At 37.6% G+C, this 19,609-nt stretch overlaps 2 protein-coding genes across 3 annotated transcripts in view; one reads left to right on the top strand and one right to left on the bottom strand.

Moving 5' to 3' along the window:
- Nucleotides 1-479: 479 nt before the first annotated feature.
- LOC108146118 (tyrosine-protein kinase Src64B) overlaps nucleotides 480-19,609 on the top strand; it is a 36,259-nt gene continuing 17,129 nt past the window's right edge. The window contains exons 1-3 of one of the 2 annotated variants that reach the window (XM_017271949.2): nucleotides 480-655; nucleotides 1,265-1,389; nucleotides 14,818-14,848. The gene's annotated coding sequence lies outside the window, so the exon portion shown is untranslated. The remainder of the gene's footprint in view (nucleotides 656-1,264; nucleotides 1,390-14,817; nucleotides 14,849-19,609) is intronic. The other variant, XM_017271951.2, reaches the window with a different exon arrangement.
- Nucleotides 2,696-6,611, bottom strand: LOC108146117 (nucleoporin Ndc1). Its single transcript, XM_017271948.1, has one exon. It carries the CDS (start codon nucleotides 5,421-5,423, stop codon nucleotides 3,621-3,623), a length of 1,803 nt encoding a protein of 600 aa, XP_017127437.1. The 5' UTR covers nucleotides 5,424-6,611; the 3' UTR covers nucleotides 2,696-3,620.

Raw genomic sequence — 19,609 nt, 5'->3', positions numbered from 1 at the left:
CGATAGTCTGAACTACCTGTGACTATCGGACAACGGATTGGAATAATAGCTTAATTAAAATAAATTAAATCTTTTTACACATTCGAAAAACTTAAAAGTAATCGGTTAAATCAAGATCAAAAATATTTGGATACTACCTAATCGTTTGAATTGATGAACTGATAAAAATACAGTTAACCTTGCCTTCTGAGCCGGAATTCGGTATCTTATTAAACTGTTCAGCGGTCACTATAAAATTAATCTCAGAACTTTAAAATTAAATATTATTTTGAATATATACATATATTTAAAATATGTGAAGGCATGTTATGGTTAAATTAAATATATACCAGAAACCGGTTATTAATCAACGAGTGTGACCATCTCTGAATGTAAGCAAAAGCCTAAAAAATAAATATCGCTTGTTTGGGGGAACTATCGGTACTTGAAGCCGTTAGTGGATTTTTGATCTCAGTGGGGTTTTTTTAAAAACAAATCACTTAGTGTTTTTTTGCTGCTCCGAGCGGACGCGATTTTCCAGCGTGGGTGTTTTGTCGGCGTTTTTCGGCGGCTTCTTATCGACAAACAATAGTGCATAAATACGGAGTTTTTGCAGTGCGGAAAGGAAAGCTGAAATAAAAGCGATTGCTTATTGAAAAAAAATACACGGCAACGCGTAAGTTTTCAACTCCCACTGTTCGAGTGTGTGTAAAAAAAAGAGAAAGAAGAATGGAGTTGCAGTGGAAACACAAACGCGCTCTCTCGCTCTATCTCCCTCCCTCTCACTCGCACACACACACTCATGGGGCGAGTGAAGAAGTTGAAAAATTAAAATCGAAATAAAGTGACAAAGCGGAGTGGCCGATAAATGAAAAACGAGAAAAACAAAACGAACCCGCAGTGCCCATCAAAATCAAAATTAATAGTTTTAACAGACGGCTAAAATAAATATCCTGCGCAGCTCCTCTCTTTTTGGGTTTTTCTCTTTTTCCCGGAAGAGCGATTTTCGTATTTTCCCCCTTGCAGACCAACGCCTCTCCTCTCCCTCTGCAACTTTCTGTTACTTTTTGTTAACTTCCCCCCTTCTTTTTCTTGATTTTCCATAGTTTTTGTTGTTGTTGTGCCCGCAGGATATTTAAAACCTTTTTTCGCTGGCGTTTAATTATAGTTTTTCTCCCCCTCGCCTTCTCGCATCTCTTTTCCAATTAGCGTCGAACTTTTTGGCAAAGTAAAAAGCAAAAATACTTAAAAATTTCATATACATATGTTGTTTTTTGGCCCGCAGACCCTGAATTAAAAACAACATCAAGTTTAACTACGGTGGCAGGCGTAACTGTAAATTCCGCTTTGCTTTTAATAGCAAATGAAAAAATCCGCAGCAGAAGTTTTGATTTATTCTAATTAAAAAAGGTAAGTACGATGAAAAACCGGATTATAGCTCCTTTTCATTCGCACCTCCTTGGCATAAAGTGCCGTTAAGAATAGAAGCCAATGAACGCAAATAAGTAAACACAAAAACTAAAAAATACAGTGAGAGCTAGATTTGCTCTCCCGCTGCATTTCTATTTATGCTTCTGCTGCTGATAAAATGTACAGTGGGCCCTCGGAAAACAGAACAAAGTTTAAACAATTCAAAATATTTTGAATGATAGAATTATAAGAAAGTTTCCCAATTGGTGGAGACAGGAAATAAAAATATATCAAGTATTACCATTGTTCACTTTTACGAGTATGTACTGTATTTATTTATTCATTGCTCCGGCTGCTGTAAAAAGTCAAAGAGCATTTATGGTTGTTGTTGTTGTTATTATTGTAATTGCCTTTAATTTGTGGTGAATAAGGAGAGAAGGAGGAGCCAATGGGGAAGAGGGGGTAGAAAAGAAGAAGCTGAAGAACAGCAGGCGTCGGCGCAGCAGCTGCTCGTTCTATTCCTCTCTCGCTTTCTCCTTCTGGTTTATACCTTGTGCGCTATTTTCGGCATTTTGTGCTTATTTATTTACCTTTTGGTGGCTTGTTTATTAAACCCCCCCTCATGCACCCTCTACTCTAAATCGCTTCATGTGCTTTGAAGTTCAAGCCACTAAATTTGGTTTTAGTTTTTTTATTTGTTGATTTTTTTGGTGTTTTTGTAGCTTATCTGTTGCAGTGGAGTTTGCCTCTCTCACCCCAAAAAAATAAAAACCCTTCAATTAACATTGCTGCCGTCTGTTTTCTGTCTCTGCGACTCTTTCCCTTTTTTTCCACATTTTTCTCTCCTTTTTCTTTTTGTGGCCAACCGCTGATAAAGACCACAAATAGTTTGTCTTCTGCCTCACATTTTGTATTTACAGTGGCTATCGCGCAAAGGAAACTTAAAAAAAAATTTAATTTCCTTAAATGACAGGAAATACATTTAAAGTTCCAAGAAGTTTTTAAACTTATCGCATTGCTTTGTTTGATCCACACTTGATTTATTCTGATGAGAAATTATGTTGGAAAAACTGGGTTAAGGAAGGTTTGAAATAATTTTATTGTTTCGTTCAAGAATATATATAGATATAAATATATATTTTTATATATATATTTATATTATTATTAAATTTTTTAATATTTAAAGTACGCATGATTTTATTTAATTTAAAAACTATTCATACATTTTGTTTTACTTTATTACCTTTTCTTAAGATTACAATTTTAGAATTTTAGGTAAACCCTTTTAAGTTCAAATAGTTTTTTATAGCTTCTTTATCTAAGCCGTTAAATTCTTCCTGTTTTGAATAGTGCAGATTTCCATATTGTTGCTTCGCCAGCAGTCTCTTAGCCTTTGATTGGTGAGTGGGGATTTTAAACGAAGATTCATTTGAGTGTACAATTATGCTTTTTAACCTCTGCACTCTCTTATTACCCCTTTTTCTCCCCTTTTGACCCCCTCTTAAATCAATGCAAAATGGCAATCGCAAAATGCTCTCAAACAAGTAAATCAGCTTAGCTTGACTAACGGCAAACTTGTTGAGATCTTTTCATTTCTCTATTTTGCTCGCAGTTTGTTTGCCGTTGTTGTTTTTGTTGTTTTTCGCATTTTCTATTTTGCACACAAAGCGTTTACATGATACGGACGACCACAAAGGCAAAAGGCAATCAAAAAGTAGCGTGGCGAGGGAACGGATAAGGGGATAACACAGCGTGGGAGGTGCAATAAGGAGAATCCAAACGAATAAAAAGTAGTCAAAGCAAAAGAAGTGGCGGAGAAAGAAGCAGCACAAGTAGAAAATTCAATTGTTCGCCACTCTCTTTTGGATCTTCCTTTGTTCCTTTTCCCTGCCAGTTGTGCGTGTGTGAGTTTGTCCACTTAGCCAGCAAACAATGCACACAGCAGCAGCGTTTTATTGATAAGAAATGAAAAGGAGAGGAGAAAAGGGGCGAGAAGAGGAGACAAAAGTGTAGAGCTGAAACGGCGAGGAAAAGTGGAAAGTGCGTGGCAAGTGCGACAAATGCCATTAAATTAGAGATGATTGCGTGAGTGGAGGATATTCAAAGAAGAAATACTATATGAGCAAATTATTTACATTCCTCATGACTTTAGGAGAAGTTTTTTTTAACCTCTTAAATATATAAATTTTTGAAATATCCGTAACACAATTTTAGAAAACAAATAAAAAATCTTAGGGCAGCAACTTCATCCTGTGGTATAAGTTCTCTCTTAACGTTATATTATTTATAACAAAATCCAAATGCGGCCCAAATGTGAACAGCATTTTGTACAAACATCGGTTGACGGCCATAATTAAACGATCATGACTGGAGCAAAGTTTTACTCGCTCCCTAACCTGCCTTTCCCCGGCAGCGATTAACTTTTCCTCCAACTTTAATAAACATGTCAGAATTCGACTAAGATCGCTTTGGATGAATCCAAAACGGTCTTCTTTTTTGGATCTCACGCAGATGCAAACGAGTCCTTGAAGGGCCCAAACCAAAGGTTCTCCACATCGCAATTCATGGTTGAGTTTTGCCATAGGAATTGGGTCGTAAAAATAACGATACCACTGCAGAATCCCTGGTAATCTAAGCATCAAACAATTCCAAAAGCTAAGTGTTCTTTCGTATATATGCTTTCCCAGATTACATAAACACAAACACTCCTCGGGTGGCTGACATTTTTGAAAACATCCACATTGACGTTGTTGTGGTGGAGCAGTTGTTTTAACCAGCGATCGAATTCCCGACTTTACGGGGTTTTGATGTTTCAGCAAACTACATATTTTTATGCGAGGAGCAGTCTCCAAACAGGACTCGATTCTGCCCACAAAATCATCCACCGTTTCCAGTATAACATCACGCAACTCACTCCAACTCCGATTTCTCTTACAATCCAATGGCTGATTCAGTAGTTCACTACATAAACTGCCCGACATGGCGGCATAAAAATCACGGGCTGCTAGCAATCGAAAGCCATACATTTCCGTGGTATCCAGAGCCATGGCGATTGGTAGGGAAAGGTTACAGCGTTGCTTATCAATTGGCATAGGCTTCATTCTCATCATGCAGAGAAAATATTGGAAACGAGCCAATATCAGATTGGATAGATTAATATCCAGATACTCGTGCAGACGCCTTGAATCATTAATTAACACTAATTGACGCTGCATAATCAAGCCAAAAACCTCCTGCACCATGTGTAATTTAGCCAGTATCAATGTAGATAAGAACCAACCTTTGAATAGTCGTGTGGGTTCCATTATAATCACAGTAAATCCAGTAATAACTCCTTTTATTTCAGTAGTTTCGTAATAGCCCATACATGGCCAGTAAATCAGGGTAAATAATAAAGTTGGTACAAAAGCTTGCTTCCCAGATCTTTTTAGTTGATCACACCAGATTTGGAGAAGGCATTCCTTCATATCCAGATGAACTATGGGCAATGGGAATCTTTTTAGACATCTTCCATGATGCTTAAGGAAATAGGAAATTCCACTAAAACAGCCAAAGGTCATTAGATAGTACCAGGATCCGCCTAACAAATAATTTCCATATATCAAATCCACAAAAGACCCATATAACCAGCTGCTTGTTATACTTATTGAGAGTATCGATAAAAATAAGCAAATACGTATAGGAAGTTCATTGACTATACGCAAAATTCTGTTCGGATAGCATCGGGGATTGACATAGTGTATGTGGCACAATATCAAACCGTAACCAACCATGCACATTCGTATAACCAACATCATTATCGAGGTATAGACTGAAAACAAGGTCCATCCCAATATCTCTTTAAGGGAAAGCAGTGGTCGTCTCACCTCAAATAAATTAATGCACAAGAAAATCGCAAGCATCTGATAGTCCAACCATGAGCACAGTAATGTAGCAAAAAAAAAGCGATATAGCAATAGTTTCTTGATCTTTCGGGGCAGTAATATAAAGTACTGGGGCACAAAGCCAGTGGTCTCAACCTTTTGCTCCGACATTTTTGTATGGAAATAATAGAACTGATTTGGCACAAAGCTGATTTTATGTACTACGCCTGCTTGGGTGCAACTTGTAACCTTCTTTCCGTCAGTTTACTGTCTCAATTGACATAGTTCCCAAGTCGGTTGGCCTGGTCATCAATCTATTTAATGGGCTGCCGTTGACCCAACTTACTCCCTCGTTGAACCCCTCACCGCCCCCCTTTTCCAAAAGTTCAAAAGTTTTTATGCCAATTTAAAGTTTTTCTTTTGGTTACCCTAACATAAGGTTGTACTATTATTTAGGGTAGTTGGAAACTGGCAATAGTAGAGGATAAAGTCTGAGAATTATATTTACATGTTAAATTTTTCATTTTTAATGCTACCGCATTAAAAGGCCACCTAACTTTTCAGGGATTACGATTCTCAAATGAACAAATAAAACCAAAAATTTGATTTTATTTTCAAAAGTTTTAAGTACCAAAACTGTGAATCCCAGTGATATAATTGTATTTTCTAGAGTAGAGTGTTCTAGAGTTTTTCAGGCTTCACTTCCCTTGAGATATGTTTTCCCCGTTACTGTTGCTTCTTTTTTGTGCTATACAGGTGACAAGTCAGCCAGGACTAAGTGCAGCTAAAAATAAAGTTGTTGCCGCTGCAGGCATAACATTGCATTCGCAATTGTTTTTATTCGGCGAGCGACACTTTATTGGAGCTCAGCCACCTGAGAGGGGATCAAAAAGAGGTGGAGCTCGGTGAGAAGCTGCTCCCAGCTGAAGTTCTAATTTATGTCGTTAAGTTTTTTTTTGCCAGCGAGAGAAAAGTTTGCAGTCACATTTAATGGTCAAGCTGCAGGCGCATTTTCCACCGGGTGTAGAGCGTATTTCGAACGGGAACTGGACATGGACATGGACATGGAAATGGAAATGGACATGGACTTTGTGGAGGATGTTGCTCTTGTCCCCCCCCTTTTTTTTTGCTGTTTGCTATTTCGGCCTGTGTGTGACCGGCTAACCCAAAAGCTGGCCAGGAGTAGAGCGAGGCCCGGGGCCAATTAGATTTATGGGATTAGCACAGGTCGTTGGCTATAAAACACTCGCATGCTTTTGCAGCCGGGCAAAATCAACGTGTAAATCGAGACGAGAAGGATGGGAATCCCCTCGGCAACACACACACCAAATTCACAAATGGAACCTGAAGTGGTCAGATATGTGTGAGCACTGAAAGCAATTCTTATAATTTTATATATATAATTATACGTTTGAAAGTTTTAAACTTTAAAATTCCATTTGGGTTTTTATTTTGAAAATTAATAAATTAATGGGATGATCTAGATTTTAAAGTTTTTATAAAAGTTTTGTAACAGTTCTTAATAAAATGGTTACATAAATTGTAAAAAGCTAATCAAATATTTAAGATTAAAAACCTTCACATGTTACATATATATTTTTAAGTGGAACATAAAATAGATTTGTAAACAATCTGAATATATTTAGCAGAATTTAAACATAGTTATTTTCAACTTAGTTATCTGTGCACGCTGCAAACATTTGCATTGTTTGTCCTGTTGAGCTCTTCTATCTCCCTCTTGCCATATATCTCTCTTTATCTTTCTGCATCCAGCTACTGTGTGTTGTCCACTCCCCACTTAGCCACTACCTACTTCACCGCTTACCACTCCCCACTTCACCGCTTACCATCAGTGCACATCCGCTGGGCAACAAAACATTGTTTCATTTCATAAACCGCCGCCAACTTTTGCATCGTTCGCCGTCGTTGTCGTCGGTGGTTGTTTCGCTCTCGCACTCGGCGAGCTTTGTTCCGGCTTTCCCCTTCTGCTTCTTCCTGCTGCCCTCACCCACCTTCCGCCATTCGTCCTGCCCCCCAGTTACCATTCCCACGTCCTGTTTGCCTTGCCATTGAGAGGCCGCGACGATGACGCGTGCTCCGACCCATTCCCATTCCCAAAACCACGTACCGTCGCACACATTTCCGGACTCAACCGGACTGTTTTTGTACCCTTGAAAGAGGGTATTACTATTTTTACATGGCATTTTTTTTAGGAACTATTTAGAATCCTTAAAGTCCTTGTGGTGATTAAAACTTGACGATTATATGCAAAAACAGATTGTTAATATGCAATTCCCAGGTAAATTTGAGAAAAACTCAAATTTGTATCATTGAGTGTTATAAGAAAATAATTTTATATCCTACAAAAAGTTATAATTCAAAGTTATAATATCAATTGTTTGGGAGCCGTATCCTATAATCCATCACATCCATGGTAATAAGGGTATTCCTAATTTCGTTTCCCAAATATCACCGGCGTTACTTCTTTTTCGTGTGTTCGATTGTGTGAGCTTGCGGTGGTTGTTGCTTTTCCTATTTCTGCTTCTGTTGCCCTGCTGTGTGTTGGCTAGTTTTCGATTTTATCGATTTTCATAAAGCTGCTTTTATGGGCGGCATTCAGAGGCAGAAAGTTTGCGGCTCTGTTACTCCAATTAGAGCACAAAAACACATCCACATCCATGCTGCAAAAAACGCTCAAACACACGCTGACTGGCTGCTGGAGATGAACAATAATTTGGCTGCTGACCAGGTGAAGCCAAACATTTCTGGCATTCCAATCGCATTTTTCATTGACTCCGCTTCTGCGGCAGCTGAGGGGAGATTTTGGTATTCGCTTCATAAATTGAGTTTTTACTTTTTCCTCCATTCGAATATTCCTTTGTCGATGCATCCGACCGAGAAATAAATTTTCCCCCAGGTATTTATTCCGTTTATGTTGACGCTCTGAGGCCATAAACAAAATAATTCGAAACTACTGAGCGGATTATTTTATTATACACGTAAAATACGAGGTCAAAAGATTAGTACATTGGCAAAAGCTTTGAGCCTTGTTGTTTTCAATTGTTCAGCATTAAAAAACTGTTACAAAATTGTAATAATTTGGCAAGAAAATGTTTAAGATATCAGATATAAGTAGTTTAAATTCAGATTTTTAGTTTCAATTATGGGAAATTGTTGTAGGAAAGTTTAAATAAAATCGTAATTGTTTTAACTCACAATATTTATGAATGACCATTCTTAAATATATACTTAAAATAATAAAGACTTCATAAAAATGCAAAGAAAATAGTTTTATGTATGTTTGTTATGTTTGTTTACAATAAATAAATACTATTTAAAGTTCTTAATTAAAATAAACTTATACTTCGCCATATAATAAATCATTAAAGAACTTATAGCTTTAAAATATAATCCCGACGGCTCAATTAATACTTTCGCTCAGTAGGGCACATGTAATGATTGCCGGTCACGTATAAGAAAGTGCAGCTGCAACTAAAACTCGACCCAATTCGAAGGCTCAAGCCACTCATCCAAACTTATAGGATGACACTAAAATAGCGCTCTGCTTTGCGACTTAGTAAAAACTTTTTAATTACAAGGATCAGGACAATAAAAGTTTATGAGGCGAAAAGCCCTGTCCCGCTGCTCCGCTCTCTCTCTCTCTCTCTCTCTCTCTGTAATTTCTGGCAAATAAATAACAAAAGCGTGGCAAAAACTAATAAAACTGAACTCAACTCTCGGCTTCCAACCGCCATCGTAAAAAAAAAAAAGAAAACCAGAAAATCGAGTTGAAGTTGAACGCTTTTAATGTGTGCGGCAAAAACTTGGCTAATCCCTTCAAAGCGAAAGAGCTGAGATAGTCAATAAATAGGGAAAAATGAGACTGTTGCGCGTTTATATTGGTCTTTTGGCACAAAGTTTTGTAAATATTTTCTCGGACGAACCAAGAGGCCTGGGAACTTTGCTTATTGCCTGTGACAGGCCAACGAAATGGCAAATCGATTCCGAATGCAATCTCTGCCTCTCTGCTGGGGCTAATATTCAAATGAAATTTCCGTGCATTGAACTCGAAATCAGCAGTACAAGGTGTGAATTTGCCAGCCATCCCAGGAGCAGGAGCACTGGCAGGATGTGAATATTGGTCGGCGGCAGGAAGCAGCTTCGGGCCACCACCAGCTAGATAAATATAAACACGAAAGTGGGACACAGGCAAAGCCATAGCCGCAATAACTGTCTTGGGAGATACAATTCCCTCTGCCGAACAGCCCATGCACTGATAACAAAAATTATACAAAATATGAAATTAAATAATAATTAGTGATTCTTAGATAATCAATTATTTTTAGGAAAAAGCATTTGTTGTAGTAAATTTAATAGATTAAAATGTTTATCCTAATTGTTAGAATTTGTCAAAACAATTTTTTTTATTTGATTTTAGTAACTGGAATTCGATAATGATAATGTGACATAAATTTTGTTATAAATTTTGATGTGTATGCCTATATTTGGGAAACTTAGAATTGTTCAACAATACAAACTAATTTTTGCCATTCTTAATTTGAATTTCTTGGTTTTTCAATGTATATACTTGTGTATTTTCCAAGTGTACTCAGTAAAGAGAAGTGTGGAAGCTGAGTAAATTCGATGCAAAGGCATTTCCAGAATGACAGCGAATAAAGCAAATGCTCGAGATGCTTACAGCAACCCTTCATTCTTTACCCCATTTCCAACTCCCGCTGGTAATTCCCCAAACGCACGGCAAACTTGACAACTTCACATTTCTGTGAGGTCTTAGACAAACTCGCACACGCTTACACACACAGAGATTCCTCACTCAAAACCTTCAAATGAAATTAAAAAGTTAAACTTCCAGCTTTTAAGGGGGAGAGTCATCCCCTAACTCACATCTGAGTTTCTGCTTTCTAACTCTTCATTTTCTAGTTATTTTTCCTCCAGTGCTTAGAAGAGACATTAGCCGGCTACTTTGGTTGCAGGAAGTAGTTCCTTTGACTAACTCTAGCAATTTTGTGTGTGCGGAATAGTTGCAGAGATGGAACAATTTTTGTAATTAGTCACTGCTGCCAGGAATCTTTAGAGAGATAAATGTGCAAAACAGGGTCATAAAAACAGCTTTACAGAACCGTATCAAAAAGATACCAGTTATAGCAATAATTACGTCTAATTAAATAGATTAACTTATGCAAAATGCAAGGCTAGGAGAATTATTTGATTAACAAAAGGTGTAAAATCCCCTAGATTAACACTTTTAAAGTCATTTATAAATTGAGTTGAGCCATTTATTTTATTATTTCAATGTTATTTTTGATAAATTCCCTGACAAATGTATTTTCTTTAGCTTACAAGTTTTGTGCAGCATTTTTTATTTTTGCACCTTTATTCCTGTTCAGCCATTCATAAAGTTTTCTGCTTATTTGAGCACTGTTTCCATTTGCCCGACTATTTGTATCCAACACGTGAATTCCTTGTGACAAATACGTGATAAATTTTGTTGTAGCCTCATCAGGCAAACACGCGCGACATGAACTTAGTTTAGTTCTGAGGCGTTTTGAGCTCCTCAAATGCGCTTTGTGGGCTGGTGAAAAAATACCCGAGGAATGAGTGTTCCTTTCGGAGACAGCTACAAATTTTCATAGCATATTTCATGCTCAGCTTAGTTGGCATAAAGGCATGAAGGCGCCACACAAACGCTGGTAATAGAAAAAAATATAGAAAAAGCCAAAATAAAAAAAAAATGACAAATTTGTTTTGCTTTGATAGTTTCTATGGCAAAGTTTTGATAAAGTAAAATAATTTATTGAAATTTTCAGCTCCTCACACCAAATTGATTGAGGAAACTAAATTGCTTATTTAAGGCAGTTTTTTTCGGTTAAAAGCAAATAAATTAAAAAAATATGAAATACTGTTTTTAAATCATAAACTTGCACTGCTTCTAAAAGTAATATATATTTTCGTTCAGTATAGACATTAAACATTTGATCGAGCAAAAAACATATATTTTTTATAATCGTCTATAGAGAGTTTAGATACTTAATCATGAGACATTTTTTTATGGCAATTACAACAACTGGAATCTAGAACAAACTTTTTGTTCAGCACTTCCACTGATGAAGTAGTAATTTGTCTCCACTTTTTAGCTTGACTCGAGTTATTTCTTTGCAACAGCCTCAATTGAATGACTGTCCAAACGACTGACAAAATGTCACGCTGCGATTGTGCCGATAGCGAAATCTCGTTCTCATTTTCAATTGGGTGGGTAGAATTTTCAATGCCCCTCTTCTCGTGGATTTTCCCCCACCATTTTCCTGCTGCATTGCGCCGGAGCTTTTGTCTCAAGTGCATTGCAGTTGGAATTGTGTCTAAAGTGGGCTGCACTCGTCGCAAAAAAGGGGAAAAATCAGCAACAGCCAGCAGCAGCAGCAGCAGAAGTAGAAGCCAAAACTGAAACTGAACTCAAGTGAACTGGAATTAAATGAATGGAAGGCCAGAACGCTCCCCAAACGCTTCTTCAATCCAATGCACTTTGCTGATTATTATTGCAGTTTTTTTTCCGCCCCTCGATTTTATACTGGGCTACGACGTGATGCAGCTGTAATCAATTTGACATAGATTTTTTAAATCAATATGTAGGTTTGTCACGAGCCAGGCTAAAGTGGGATTTGACCAGGGCAAAAGAACCACTCACAATTTCCTCCTCAATTAACACTCTGCAACGGATGCAATAAAAGCTCAAATTTACTCTATAGTCTACTGCTGTTTGCTCAGCAAACAGACAACTCGAACGAACAAACAAACAACAAACATTTCTATCTAAAATGCTTCGTTTTCTCTTTCCCAATGTTTTATATTCAATTTCGATTCCCATTTCTGGCATTTCTCAAATATTTTGTTCGTAAATTGCAATTTATTTTCGCTGCGAAGAGGATAATTTTCAAATTCCTAATTCTTTCGTGTGGTCTATCGGAAAATATTTTCCCACATTTGCATCGATTGTACAAGGCAGCTGTGCTGCCGGAAAATTGTTCACATGTCCATATTGCATGTTCGAGAGCTGCTGCTGCTGCTGCTGCTGTTGCTGCCGCTTTTTGCCACCGTGCCACATAAATTGCATTTTTAACCCGGCCCGAAAACATGTTGCTTTCGTTGTTTATGGGTATTCGATTCGGTTGATTTTCTTTTGTAGGTTGGGACTGGCCAGGATAAAAAATTGGGAACTTATATAATATTGAAACCCTTTAATTCATTAACAATATATAATTTTAACTGGCAGTTGAGAAAATAGGGTTTCGCCCTATTTTGACGTCAATTAATTGATTTGACGTCAATTCTATGACGAAACTGTTTGAGTTCTCAGAAAATTATTTTTTGATAAACCAACTTGTTAAATATTTACCCTTCTTTAAAGTTGATATCTATATTTACCCTCTTAACAGCTTATTCCCAAAAGATGATTTCCTTTGCAAATCTATTTTTGTTGACTTCCGTTTGATTAAATTCTTTTGGAGTTCCATTATGTTAAGTTTTCAAATACCATTTTTTAAGAGTTGGCTTTTTTGCAGTGCAATAACTACGCTTTTAGTTTTACTATTTTTTTGCCGCCATGTAACAGATCTCTTGAGACTCTCTTATCTGGTCAACACTTGAGTTTTGCTTTGATTTCATTTGCGGTTTCACTTTGAAATGATGCAAACTAAAATGTTTGCTTTGTAACTGATATATCTCTTTGAGGATGTCCATCTATCAGAGATGGCTATATTTTTTTAGTTTCTGTATTTCTATGCACTTTTTTTTGAAGAGTTTTTTTCAATGTCCTTAAATTCTTAAGTACCTTATCCATAACTAAAATCTCGCTAATGAACAACTTTTATAGTAGCCATAACTTGTTCTAATTTGGCTTCATGTAGAGTAATTTGTATTCTTTGATATTTCGGGGTATGGTGAAAAGTCATTGGTCTAGAAAAAATCCAATAAAATGGGTGTTGTTCCATCGTTCGTTCTTTTTTTTTTTGCTCCCTACTGTTTGTTCAAATTTTGTTTCTCGTGCTATCTTCAAGTACCCGATCTAAAATAAACATGAGAAGTGTGCATGACCCTCGCCGCTGCTTCAACGCTTTTATTTGGGGCGTACACTCTTCAAAACGGGGAAACAGATATACTGACATGGAGAAAACGAGGGACAGCTGGTATAGCTTCATGTGGATGAGAGAAATGCAGCTGACTGACGGAAACCGAAAGTGATACATCTGCTTCTCTAACAACGACTCGAGCTGAGCCTGAGCTCGAGTTGCCTTATAGGGTCAGGAGGCGCCCCTCTTGGTGGAAATAACCTTAGCAAAATGCCTCGAGGCGCAATCCACACATCCTGAGACGTTTTTGCGTTGACTTTGGCAAGCAGGTCACGAAAAGGAAAAAAACGAGGAGAGTTGGCTGACAAAGGGAAATCCTACCAGTTCGTAGGGGTGGTCGTCCTGTAAATGTGATTGCTCGAAACAAAAAAAAAATAAAGGGGGCGTAGACAAGACAAGACCTCCTACCACTGGGCATTCTGGTTCTGGTTTTGGTTGGTCTTCCCTCTCTTATCATAAAATACAGAACAAATTTCCTAGATTCTATACTGTGTTTTTTTTGTTCCTCCGCTCTGTTTTAGCGCCTTTTCTTGGCAATTGTTTCAACGTGTTTGAAATATTTTAAGCGCGGCCCAGCTAAAAAAAGCTCAGGGTCTGGGTCTCTTTTGTTTTGTTTTGCTTTGGGTCTTTTGTGTTTACGCATATTCAGCTGATGCATATAAAAATGAAGTTTCTGCGGGGTTATAAATACGAAATATGCTCTTATACATACAAACATGAAAATCAATATTTGCGCCGCGTCGCCATCATCGTCGCGTTCTTTCGATTCCCATTATTTTCACATATTTTAGGGCATATTGGGCTAAGAGAAAGGGAAAAAATAGGTATTTTTGATTTTTAATACAGTTTTCTATGAGGGTTCTATATTTTTTTAAAGATCGTCAGTAATGTTGGCATTTCTTAACCGTATCAAGGTTTATATTTAGGACTTTATTTTTGTATTTTGACACGTTTGTCAGTCTTTGTTTTTCGAGAAAAGTGGTACTATAACTGTACTAAATTAACAACTACCGATAGACAATAATATGAAATTCATACTTATTCATACACATAGTTAATTCCCCAATATTTTAAAAAATTTCACAAAGGCATGGTTTTTCCACTAGGTATCTCCCAGTTGATATTAAAGTGTTCACTGATTTATTATTACATTTATTCCTTCTTTATTTGTTTTTTCTGTTTGCGCCGAAAGCAGTCAGTCAGAGTAAAAAAGCGAGTCAGACAGCAGCAGCTAATAAGCCGCGATGCGGATGTGAAAATGTGCATGGGAAGAGCTCTAGCAATAAATCTGTTTACTTCCACGGATATATATGTATATATATACTTTAATACACCGATATCTATACAAATGAGCTATATACCTATATTAACCAGTACTTTTGATTATAACTGACGAACTCCGTATCTCTCTTTCATTTCAGGTTGCGATAACCAACTTTGACCGAATCAAAGGTGAGCAGAACACAAAAAACTAATGGAAAAGTGTTCCCTTTTTTCTGGTGGTTTTTTGGTTTTTTGGGGTTTTCCTGCCAAGTTTTTGTCACATGACCGCGGGTGTTTTTGAACTTGTTCCACTTTGGCAGCGGGAATTCGCGGGGCAGCTTTATCTTTGCAATCATCTGTCTATCGGTTCTATTCGTTTGCCTAACTTCTCCTATTTCGCCCCTAACGCCCAGATAAAAAAGCGAATTATTCTTTTTGTTTGGTCGACAGTGTTTTCCTTTTTGCTTGCCAGCTGTGTGCTCAATTCAAAAAGCAAAAAAATGAGCATCAAAAACCTGATGGAGCTAGAGCTAGAGCTAGAGATGCTGGAATAACAGTGGATACTCGAGTAGCTTGCTCCAGTTCTTGAAGTGGAGTCCAAAACGAGTTTTTCGGCACTTGCCCAACCGCCTGGCACCGCTAATCCCCGCCTCGCACACGTAAATCATTTGAATTGAGTTAGGTCTGGTTTTCTGATAGTTGTTTAAGCGAAAAATAAAACAAGAAACCAAGATCCATAGGCCTAAAACCAAGGTTTTCCAGCAAAGTAATAGTATTCTTTATGACCGCATAAAATCCGTTATTATATCTTTGACATGTTCCTAACTGGTAATAAATTTCTGTGCATATCCACACATCTGCAGCTAATTGACCAATCTGATGCAACGATTTCGTTAGAGGCCAAAAGAGAATCGTAAAAATAAATCACTAAGTTTTATATTGAAGTTTACAGCTAAAGAAATTTACATTTGGAATCTCGCAGGATAGTTTTTTTTAGTAATGTTCAATTTATTGATACAGATTTGACAGAGTTGCCTTAAGGTCTTTAACATAAATTTTTATTTTCTGCTTGGAAGTTTAGAGATATGCCGGATATAGATCTTTAGATTTTTTTCTTCATAAAATTTTGAAAATCTATAAAAAAAGCATAACGGGAAATGAATAAACAGAGTTTTTAAACGACACATTCAAGAAACATTTCTTCTGGTTTGATAACTTTTTCAAAAGTTTTGGTTTGTCTGTTTCAATCTTCATAAGAAAACTTGCTGAGTGTTTGTTTTCTCTGTTCTCTATTCCCGCTGACGGATTTCCATGGATAAATTGAATTACCATGTTGCCTGCGCCACACGCAATTCAGCTGTAAGGTCCGTCAGCTTTAGCTTTTTGTGATGGAAAGTCATTGATGCATTGCCAGTACTGGCAACGTGCAATCTCCTCGCCGTTCCCTCCTGGTTTGCCATCGATGCATTCCTTGGATCTTTTGTTGTATAATGTGGAAACGTGTTCGAAACACCTGGGCCACATGCTGGGCGAAGTAGAAGATGGCATAAACAATTGAAGTTAATAAAATAGCATCTGAAATTTGGTACCAGTAAATAATCTTTTAATGCCCATTTGTTAGTTTTCTAAATTTTATAAAGATTTAGCATATGTCAAGATTATGCTATAGAATTAAAAGGGTGTTAGTTGTAGTAGTTACTCATCAAAACAAGAGTAATGATAACAAATAAATAAATTTAAATAAACAGCCATCCAAAGAAAAAAAGCTACCGTTAAGTTTTAGCCTTCGATAGTGAGAAATTCTCAATACCCAATAGTTTAAAAATCATGTCACAATTTTTTTTTTTGGGTGCACATGTGTTTAAATTTATTGCCTCCGCCAACCTTTCTGTTAATCTTCTGTTAATTAACAGTAAGGCCAAGAATTTAAGGCAGATTCTCATAAAATATGACCCATAATTAATGTTGAACACAAATCAACATTTAATCCTATCAAAACCAATTAAAATTTAATTGATATTAACGTATAATTTCGCAAGGGCACATTTAATGCTAATATAGTGACCACCACTGTTTAAAGGTAGAATGTATGACACACGCGACAAGTAGCCAAGCGCATCTGGCGGGCGGTTGGGTATACGATTTCTGGGGGCCAAGGGGACTGGGGCAACCCTTCAATGCCGCCTAGACAAACCCTCGGCACGTCTCGGGTGTCCGATTTCATGACTAATTATACGGGAACGCATGGGCCACAGCGGGTAAGGCGAGAAGGTTAAGCGCCTGCCCGCCCGCCTTACTGCATTCCCTTCAAAAAATTATGCGGATTATACTTTTGTTCTTTGGCTGTTTTTACTTGCGATCGCTTTTCGCCTTGCTGTGTTGTTGCCTTCTCGCTTTTCTTTTTGGCCATTAATGAAGTAACGGAGCCCATGGGTAGCAAATGGGGTGGGGGGGTTTGTTATTTGGTTTCATGCATAAAATAGCTGCACATAAGTGCAAGCTGCAACTGCAGCATGAAATGATGATGAAAATTTCATGAATTTGCAACGGACCAAAGGAGCGGCGGTGGCGTATCCTCACTCCTTTTGGCCCAGTTGTGGGATGAAATGCAATTTTGCGCTGCTAGTTTTTCGAGTGCCACAAACGAACGAACACATGTGCAGCACACCCACACGCTTTCATTTAATAGGTGTAAAGGGCTTAAGTTTATAAAATTATGATACTCAGCAAGTGTGTCTCAGGCACTGGGCAAATTTTTTTGAATAGTTTTTGTATATTGCAACATGAACTTTAACCGGAGCATAAGTGTATTTATTTCACAAACTTTATAAATTGTTTTATGCTTCACTGTTGAGATCATAAGTCATAGGAGTTAGTAAATGACTGGAAAATGTAATGTAAACATGAACTTTAACATCAGACAATGAGAAATTGCTCTAGTAAAGAGTAGTTTAAGGTTTAACCCAAGATTATGCAAAACCTTTTAATATAAATAATAAAGTTAATTTATATTGTGTAACTTCCAAACCGATGCTCTTATTTTCTAGAATTTTCCAGTGCAAAATCAGTTGCCTTGGCAAGCTGTTGCATAAATCAACTTCAGCTGTGAACACGAGTGTTTGTCTTCCCCTGTGCTGCGGGTGCGTGTGTTTGTATTTAAGATAACTCAGCGTTAAGCGCCCGCTTGAAACTATGTCAAGCGCTCCCAGACACACAAACTAATGCCGGCATTAACCCACAGCTGCTGCACCTGAAGAGGAAGCTTCGGATGCTGCCCTGCTGCCGGCTGCCATCGTGTGTGCTCTATAAAATATTTGTTTAAACTTGCACTGCACTGCACCGCCCCCACCACCTTGTCAGTTGGGCACGCCCACATTTTCTGCATTTTCTGGTGTTGATAAGCACACTTTACTTGCCGGCCACTTGAGGCAGCGCAACGGGTAATCACAACTTGAATGAGTAGTTTAATTTTGTTCAAGTGCAGCGCTAGGGATTAATCTTACGAGTAGGAGCTAAAGAAATAAACATTGCAGATCATTGAATCACCTGAAAAAGAGACTCTTCATTGCCCCAAATATTTTCTCATTACATCTTAAGTAAATGATTACGATATGTTAATAAAAATTTGAATTTGACAATTTTCAATAGAGTAGATAGTAAGTAGGTAATGGTAGACAACTTTACACACCATTACAAAGTCTTAGGACTAAAGTATAAAGTATGAAAGATTTCAACATTCAATCTATAAGAATTTTTGTTCAGTGATCGGCATAGGTAGACGTGTCTTTGATGTATTTTTCCCCCTGTCTTCGGTGAAGATATAGAGTCAGAGACCTGCTTTATGACCAGGGCGAGTGGCAAGTTGCGTTCCCCGCTAGAATTGCTGTTTATTGTATTCCTCTAAATTGTTGTTTATGTCTGCAGTCAGACGGCAACTGCAGTTGCAGTTGCAGCTGCAACTTGGAAGTGCAGCAACATTGGCAGAGGTAGCAACATCAGACAGGGACTGACTCGTCAACAACCTGACAATTTGTGCCTGTCCTCTCGTCTGATGGCAAAGTGTGGCCGTTGTTGTTGTTGTCTGTTTCAGACAGTTTGCTGTAGTGGCAGCAGCAATAAAAGTGCTAAAAAGTTTCATGCCCCCAGACTGCATCCTGTGCCAAAGTCCTGCTGCTGCTGCTGTTGATGCTGCTGATGATGTTGAAGTTCCTGGTTCCCACAGAACATTTTTTAATCTTTTAAAACTGAGCTGTATTGTTGTTCTGCGCTGTGTTGTGCTGCATTTGAAGTTGGGGAAACGAGCGGAAGAATGCCGGAGAGAATGCCGCAGTCCACCCCTAAGAACCGGCTGAATCCCAGTCTCCGGTTATGTCCTGGCATATTCCTCAAGCCTAATGAGAGCATTATAACTTTGTGACAAACTTTGCCGTGGCTCCGAAGTTATGGAAGGCGAGGCTATAAGACAACAAAAAAATAGTAGCTGCCACTGATGCTAATGAGAGAAAGAGGTTCAAGCATAAATTCTGTTCATTAAATATGTTCATTAAATACAACTTTGATAAAGACTGCAGCGGTTCGTTTGTTTTTAGTAAAGATGCTTAAACTAGCTGAATAGTATTGTCAACAAAAACAGAGTTTTTTTATTTCATTAATTAAGTAAATTATTTAAGGAACAAACTCTTTTGAAAGGATTTTCATCTCTTTAGCAGACATTTCTCTCTTAAACGGACAACAAACTCTCTTTAACGGACAACTCACAGTGTCGACATTATGTAACACCTACCTTAAATACAAAACCCAACTACAATGACTTAAAAAGGGTTTATGAATATTTTCTTAAAAAATAATGAACAAGAATTTTTAAAGTTGATTTTCCAGCGCATTTCAAGTTCGTTTAATGGCATTCTTAGTTAGTTAAAGAATTTGTTTTGTTTTCATTTTTTGCTTCCC

This window comes from Drosophila elegans, unplaced genomic scaffold (assembly GCF_018152505.1).
Source record: "Drosophila elegans isolate 14027-0461.03 unplaced genomic scaffold, ASM1815250v1 contig_208, whole genome shotgun sequence".
Classification (NCBI taxonomy): Eukaryota; Metazoa; Arthropoda; class Insecta; order Diptera; family Drosophilidae; genus Drosophila; species Drosophila elegans.
The sequence above is the reverse complement of the archived record's forward strand: the minus strand, read 5'-3'. Positions and strand labels throughout refer to the sequence as shown.

Bases quoted from the DNA above. Each gene is read 5' to 3' on its own strand.
- LOC108146117 (XM_017271948.1), bottom strand. From the start codon at position 5,423: ATGTCGGAGCAAAAGGTTGAGACCACTGGCTTTGTGCCCCAGTACTTT.